This window comes from Diadema setosum, chromosome 9 (genome assembly GCF_964275005.1).
Source record: "Diadema setosum chromosome 9, eeDiaSeto1, whole genome shotgun sequence".
Classification (NCBI taxonomy): Eukaryota; Metazoa; Echinodermata; class Echinoidea; order Diadematoida; family Diadematidae; genus Diadema; species Diadema setosum.
Window position 1 is genome coordinate 10021881 of NC_092693.1, and position 8405 is coordinate 10030285.

General features: G+C 38.7%; 1 protein-coding gene across 1 annotated transcript; it reads right to left on the reverse strand.

The window, feature by feature from the left end:
• Positions 1-2162: 2162 nt before the first annotated feature.
• LOC140233192 (uncharacterized) lies at positions 2163-6247 on the reverse strand. Its single transcript, XM_072313305.1, has 3 exons — positions 5906-6247; positions 4227-4530; positions 2163-3303 (listed from the first exon to the last, which is right to left on the reverse strand). Exons 1-3 carry the CDS (start codon positions 6029-6031, stop codon positions 3086-3088), a joined length of 648 nt encoding a protein of 215 aa, XP_072169406.1. The 5' UTR covers positions 6032-6247; the 3' UTR covers positions 2163-3085.
• Between the last annotated feature and the right edge of the window lie 2158 nt (positions 6248-8405).

Below are 8405 nucleotides of genomic sequence, written 5' to 3' on the forward strand. Positions count from 1 at the left end.
ACCTGATTCTTTTTTTTTAAACGGTACCACTCAACTGCATTTGTATGTTTTAAGTTTATATATGTATGTGTATGTATGTATGTACTCTATTACTAAACACAAGTGTATAATTGAAGCCTGTATTTGTGTACACTGGTTTGTTAACATTACAGAGGGTTAAAGAATTTCTGATGGAAGCAATGGAAGCAATCCATGAATATACATCCATAATCGATGTATCATGTTTTCAATGTTATTGTACATTGCATTTCTGTTAAGATGTGTAGGAAATCAATATCCTCCTTCTTTTAAAGACCTCCAGCCTCAGAGGTTGTCGGGGGCATTATTCATTTCTTGCAAGGATGATTGAATGAAAATTCAGATAACATCAACAGGTGTGATTACCACAGCAAAATGTGCCAAGCAGTACCTGTGCAGAGATTAAGATTGCTAGTGATTTCAACATGGGGGAGATGCTCACTAATGCCCGGAGGGTTCTCACCATTCCTCTTACTGCAGTAGTCTTGCTTCCCAGATGTGTTTCTCTCTCTCCCTCCCCCCCCCCCCCCCCCCCATCTCTCTGTCTCTCTTTCTTTCAGGTCATGCTGGTGTTATGGTCATTACAGTTTCTTTAAAGAGGAAATCCAACCCCAAAACAAAACAAAAAACTCTAAAAGAAAGAGAAAAAAATTTCTACGGAATATTCCCAAAATTACAAAAAGTGGATAAGAAATAGGGAAGATAAGACAAAATGTTGAAATTTTACATTTTCGGGGAAAATATTTCTTGACCAGTCCTTATGAATATTCAAATGAACAAGTTGATGATGTCATGCCCTCACAATTTTTCCATCTTTGTTTTGTGTGAAATTCAGATAAATTGTTATTTTCAGCTAACACAGGTAAAAGCATATCCCCATACCAAATATATCAGAGTTCACCTTTTCACTTTTCATTTTGGGTGGTCTTAAGATTAGTTTTATATTTATACAGTTGAAATATGAGTTGTTGTTTTTTTCATTTTTGTATATGAAATGAATAAGAAATTGTGAGAGCATGACATCAAATTGCTGATGTGAATACTAATTGCAACTGGTCAAGAAATGTTTTCCAAAAAAATTTGAAATTTCAGAATGTCATAACTTTCTTAATTCTTATCGAATGTTGATCATTACTACACTGTTCTGCAGGGATTTTTTTTTTCACTTTGTTATGAAATTGATAAAATTCTGGAGCGGATTTCTTCTTTAAACTCTGTTAGAGGTAGCATTATATTGTGACCCCTCCTAATTAGTCCAACTCAAAGGAGATGGGGATGGGGGAGAGGAAGGGTGGGTAAGAAATAGGGGTGGAAGATGAATTCCCATCCCATGTACAGTGTACCCCTTGCCTAAAATACATACCGATATTAATTATGACAACATTTCATCGGCTAGGAACATTTAATACAATTGTCTTGGTGAGTGCATCACTAAAACAGGAAACTATCTCCAGGAAACTGTCATGCACAATAGTTTCCAAGGGGTCACATATGAACAGAATTAAATGCACATTATTATCCAAAGACACTGTATAATATTTATCTATCTATGTACTCCAAGTTGCAGACATACTTGAGCGTTTCATGCTACCTGTTCTCTTTCACTTCCCAAAAGTGTATACAGTGCTTCACATTGAATGGTGTAACTGGTTGCTCAGTCTTTTTTTTTTTTTTTGTATTTGTAATAAATGAGAAAACAAAAGATTGTTGTCTGTGCATCTTTCATCATTCTGTTCTCTCAGTTCTATGTGTCTTGTAATTGATGTACACCTTGTATTGAGTGATGAGAGTACAAGGAGATTAAGTGCAAAAGTGTGAAGTTTTAGTTCATTCATCAACCGAAAGACATACAGTACATTGTACTACAATAGTGCATTGCAGCAATTAAAATTCACTTATTTATTTATTTTTACACATGAAGATTCAATTAGATATAATATGTCCTTTTACACATTAAAATTACATAGTGTAATATCAAACCAAGAGTGGTATAATTTCATTTTTCGATTGAGAGTAAGATTGAAATAATAGTTATTGGAATTTGAAATTTTGTATTTTTTTTCACACATTTGCATTTATCCACAACGCTATGTGCTTGAGCCAGGATGATTACAAGCAATACATTCAGAATAATTAAGTGCTTTTGTAACATATTTTGCCTCAACATCTATAACCGCAGATAAAGACGGTGTGTTTTAACTACATGTACCTGTATCACGTATTTATTTACACAATTACTCTGCCGGCATCGTATGATGGGGGTTTTCACTTCCACTTTTTGGCAGATTTTTGTTCATAGATAACTCATGGATGAACGTTTGTACACACACACACGCACACAGTCACACACACATACACATATTACATAATAGTGCATACATAATGTTATGTGAGTTTTATTCATGCATTCATTCAGGTTCACAAGACTGGTCAGCTTCTAGCTGACCACAATGCGTCAGCGTAGCCTTTGTAGTCATACCCTGTCCCGTCATTTTTATTCGTCATTTGTATTCGAATACTCTTTGTATCACTCCTACGTTTCTCTAGCAACTTGTATCTCGGAAAGATTCTTGGTGAAAGCTTTACATCGTCAATGAGCAGTAAATATGATTTTTATGACAATTTGTTGAGCTGTGAATGGTGATCAACAAATTATGTGTGTGTGTGTGTGTGTGTGTGTTTTAATGAATGCATTTTATTTGGTCTTCTGTATTCGTAAAGTCAGTAATCTTCGAATTTCCCCTCATCCTTTGACATATTAGTAATCATGTGCTATGACAGGGACACGGGTTGACAAGTGGATGACGAGCATAAAATTGCATACGCGCATGCTTCAACTGCTCCGGTTCCCGCGCACGGACGAAAAAATAATGACTGGAGAGTATCTGCAGGAGATTGATGAATTCCATTTCGTTTGATCGATTCAAAGAGTATCGATAGTCTAGATCTGCTGAAGGAATTTTAACGTCATCCCAGAGCCTCTTCGCTTGCTATTGTATTATTTCTCCTCACTTAATGAAAAAAATTAAATCAATATGACAGCAGGTTTTCTGTCTTGTCTCCACCTCTATGATTTCTCCATCATCGCGTCCACTGTTTGGTGGAGTTGAAAGACGTCGGCTAATGCGTCCGATGCGAGTCTGTTGAGTTCGGCAAGCTTTTTAAGGGGATTATCATGATCCTTGCCGACGTCGTCTACGACGGTTTGTGAACAGGATGATTGCCGAGGCTGTGCCGATGACTCTGCGACTGGAGAGCGCGAATTGGTAATGACAGAGCTTGGCTCTGTAAGACGAAACAACAAAGAAACCAAAAACAAACGAATATATAGGTGCCTACATAATTTATCATGGTGTATGTCATGTTGTGCGTATGTATACGGAAACGAAACTGAAGTTCACAGAAAGTATTTTTGTGTGTGTAGTTTTTTGAATGATTACAAATCGTTTTCTCCCCTAAATTTAAGTACAGGACTCGTGTATCACATTTTGTAATTCAACAGAGCCTTAAAAAAGCTTTCGGCCCATTATGATTGATGTGTAGGCATATATATTATATCAATCATAAGGGTCATATTGGTCGAAGATTTTAGTGTCCTTGTTTAACTTCTGCATATATTATGTGTAAGAAGAAATGTCGCAACTGACTGTATATCATTGCGTGCATAACTTCACTTCAGAAAGGAAACACATTAACAAGTTTGAGTTACACCACTCAAGTATTTGCAAACTGAGCAACACTGCCCTGCATGCTGCTAGGCAAATAAATATATGAATGTAACCACTTTGTACAGTCATGTTCTAAATTCTTGAACAATAGGGGCCTAAATATATAGGAAGCCATAATGCACACTTTCCTGAGCGGCAAATCACATTCTAATTACAACTACACGTATACAAACCGTTGTACTTTGTTATAATCATCACCGGATTGACTGAAATGATACACAAGTTGCATCTACAGAACGACATGCATCATCAAAGAAGTAGCAGAATAAAGAAACAGGGGCGGATCCAGGAATTCTGCAAAGGGGGGCGTGACTAATTATTTTTGGTGCCACTTACGGGTTTCATTTCATGTTTTTCTTTTTATTTCTTTTGTTTTTAACGAAAAATAAAGGGGGGGGGCGTGCGCCGGTTGCGCCCCCCCCCCCCCCCCTCTGGATCCGCCACTGAAGAAATCAATCCCTTAAAACTCATGTGAATCACCCGATTCGTCGTAACTCGCGCGAAAATCTAAGTTTGGAAGTGAAAAACATGTCCGGTCGCGCCGAAGCTGCGTCGTCGATGTCGGTCTATCGTACCCAGCAGATGTTATCTGTACGGAGGCCACGGAATACAGCGACCCCAAATGGCCAAACGGTGGACGGACCACGTAGGACACGGGGTCAACGATGAGGAAGTCGAGTTCGCTCGAAGGTGGAAAGACTTCAGTGCTCACGTGACTGATGTAGTTATCAGGGTTCGGAACTGGGTCTATAGATAGCTCTAGTGCCTGTGCAGCTGCAGTCTCCTGGTTTGGGCGAGAAAATCATATGATATCAGTTGCCCGTCTCTCTGACCATTCTGTGTCAAGTTATTTCGCCTGAATAGCATGTCATGGCCGATGACAAGATTGCTATGGTATAATAGGCAGTGCACTCCCGTTATAACAACACAGTTATAACGAAATTCCGGTTACAACGAAATAAAAATTCAGGCCACAACATTATCCTCTCTTTGTTTTTTATTGTTTATTATATTCGGTTATAACGAAACTTCGATATACGGAAAGAAAACTGCCAATCCCGAGGACTTCGTTATAACAGGAGTCCACAGTACACTTACTTTGTATCCATCCGACGATCGGAAAACACGAGGAAATCCCCCCCCCCCCCAATTTGCATGGCCTTTTATAAAGGAATGGATAAATAAACAGATGCTAGATGGAAAGATTCCATGAATTCCCATTATATCATTACATTATAATTTCATCCAGGATGGAAATTTAGATATTCCTTAAGTTTTATCAACACTAAACCACATTCATTTCACGTGGTTGGTTGTGAAAACAAATTAGATGCTTTGTTTTAGTTTTAGGGCATATAAACAGATAAAGGTAGGATATCAATAACTATCTTACAAAACAGGAGAGTCACGCACAATTTTAGAATCGAAATTCAAATTCTTGTTTACAACGTTCTATTGTAAATGTTTATATTTCAAACAAACTCGCATAAGACTATCATGCATTTTATAATTATAAACTATCATACTAGACACAAACTTGCGAACGAAAGTCTGTAACAGCACTTAAAGGAGAATTTACTCAATGTATTATGTGAATTCAGTGAATGTAGCAGTGTTATCTTGAGTGAAATATCCGTGAAAATTTTTTGGAAAACCGGATGATCCATTCAAAAGTTAGCATTCAAATGTTATGGTGCTGCAATTGATGCAAAGGAAGGCTATAAATGTTACGGAGCGATTCAAAAGGAAAATTCCACGTTCTATATTTTCATTTTTCTACCGTGAAATCAAGGAAAATAATGATACCCTGCATTCAATATGTCAGTAATTCCCTCAGTCCGGGGAAAATGTATATACTCATAAAAAAGTGGCATTCTGTGGAATTCTCTTCCTATATTCTCTGATTATTGTTCCACTATGAAATCACGAACGCTTGTAACCGCTTTATCCAGCGATGGCGGCACCAAAGTTTTTCATAACTTTTAACATGTTTAATGTCCTTACATCGCTGTACAGCATCATCTTAAATGGATTGTCCGATTTTTTCCTCAAATTTCTATGAGATCAAAGCAATAAAAAAAAAAATGATTCATTATTCACCGAAACCACATAACAAAATTTATTTGGGTAAATTCGCCGTTAACGATCTGCTCCATTACCTTTGAATGCTTTCTCTTAAACGGAGGCCAGTGTCCATCGCTTTTTGACACCAATTTTAGCGCTTTCCAGACGTTGTCCTCTGTGTTTGTAATGCTCCCGTGGTATTCTGAAGGCGCACAACCCATCTCCTCTTTGTCTAACTTTAGTTAATTTCGTATAACGTGTGGGTCTTAGTACAAATTCGACGGTATTGCCAGAGAATGTCGATCTGTCTGGAAAGTTGGGAAATTCACTTCGGTAGAATTGTATATTTCTGGACCATATCGCCGAAATCCTATCGAGACTGGAATATTCAAACCCATTTTAAGCTAAATAAAAATCATAGCAATACCTATAAAGAATGCATCGTACCTCTGAAAAGGATGGGACTCAATGGATGACGTTTCTTGTCGAGGCCGGCGTTACCACAACGCAACGTCTCACTGGCATCGACACGCGTATGACGTAATAATGTGCTGCTCGCGCGCATCCACTATCAATCATCAATGAGACATTTTGCCTGCATGGTGTACGCCCGCCATTAGTAAGAGTTCATCATAAACCACGGGAGTCGCTTCCTGAAGTTGCCCTAAATAGCACGCTTTCATGTTGAGCATAATCATACGACATTAGACCAAAGATCCTAAGGATCTTTGATTAGAACATGGAGCTACTGTTAGTAGCTCCATGATTAGGCTATAGGACGCTCCTATTATGTGCAAGGTGAATTGCTCCTTCGACAATTGTTCCGGTCTTATTTTCTCTAAAGACTTAGCGTTAGGGTTATAGAGGGTTGTGATAGGGTTTTAGGGTCAGTTTGACGTGGAGATAGGGTAAGGGTTATGTTTGTGGGTAGAATTTATGTTTGGCTTTAGGCGTGCGGATATTTCAAAGGAGCAACACTGTCGCAGGAGCAAATGTCATGGAACCATTTTGAGAACATCTCTTCGGACTCGATACTCAAATCCCAGTTTTGCTGTTCGATGTGACTGATAGCCATAATTATGACGTTTTGATATACCGCCTGCCTGGTCGAAAGTGGTATGATTATATCATACTCAACATGCCTGAAGAGAATGCTTGACCCTGGTTCGAGCACAATTAATGGCAGTATGGTTCTGAATTAAGCCTGGAATCCATGCATCATGCACTTCTAGTAGGCCTACTGCTGAAGGCTTGGAATGAGTGCAGAAAACGACTGCTTGCTTGACCTGCGATTACAGAAGATCCACATCGGCTTCAGAGCTTTTGCCTCCAAGCCGGCATGGGATCAACTGCACGTGCCTCGCCTCAATATGTAATGCACCATGTTCTGACAGAATATACCATCAACCAGTCAGTAACCGTGTTCCTCACTGAATTCATACCCAAAGCTCCATACTTGCAGCAGAAGAGATCATGCACACACTCGTAACTCTGTGTCCACGACGCAACAATACAATCAAATGTAATTATATTCCTACCATACACCAGCAGGAGAGATCATTATATAGTATATACTCAAACCCCTGTGTGCCTGAAGCAGTTCAATTGATTCGCACAATCTAAATTCTCCTTTTGCAATCGGACAACTCGTATCTGGAACCAGCTACAAAGTGCACCGGCGAGGACACGTACAGTTTCTGACACTGGGTTTCAGGCAGTCGCTACTTCCAGGAGGCTGTCAGGGATCCATCCTGTCATCAGAGGGCTGGAACTTCCCTGTATGTTCCAGGGTGCTCTGAGCTTTGAAGCATGATTTTTAAGGCACAGCGATGCAGCAGACTACGTTTCTCACCGCATCTCACTGTTCATCATCCCATCCTAGTGTAGCTTGGAATGTTCTTCAGGGACTCCCATTATAACGAAGTCCGCGGGAAAGGTAGTTTTCTTACATCATGTATCTCGTCAAGGTTCAAGGTTCAAAGAGAGTCGACCTTATCAATCTTAGAGCTGACATGAAGACGATTCTTATTAGCAAATTATTTGAAGTTATTGTGCCATCAGGGACGTTTTTCATAAGGATCGAGTTACGATTGAATTTTTGTTCGATTTATTGAGCGTAACTCAGCGAACCGAGCGTAAGATCAATTCTGATCCCAAGTCTCTGTTTCATGAAGATAAAATGCTTGATTTAAAGGCCATTGTACAGTTTCGGTTGAGACTAACTTCAGATTTCTAACATTTTTTTGTGAGATAATGAGAAACTTTTTATGAAATATTAAAGAGCATGTAATTTTAAGAGGAATTCAGCGTTTATTTGATGAAAATTGGTTCCGGAATGGCCGAGATATCCAAAAAGAGCGATCCTAATAAAAGTTGGGACCCAGCTTTTATTACGATCGCTTTGTTTTACTTTGTTTTTGGGTTCCTCAGCCATACCAAAACCGATTTTCATCAAATAAACTTTGCATTCCTCCTAGAATGGTATCCTCTGTACTATTTCATAAGTGGTTTCCTGTTATCTCGAAAAAAGTTAAAAGCCAAATTCTCATTTCCACCAATACTAAACTATCCATTTCAAGCACAGATTTAAAAGCA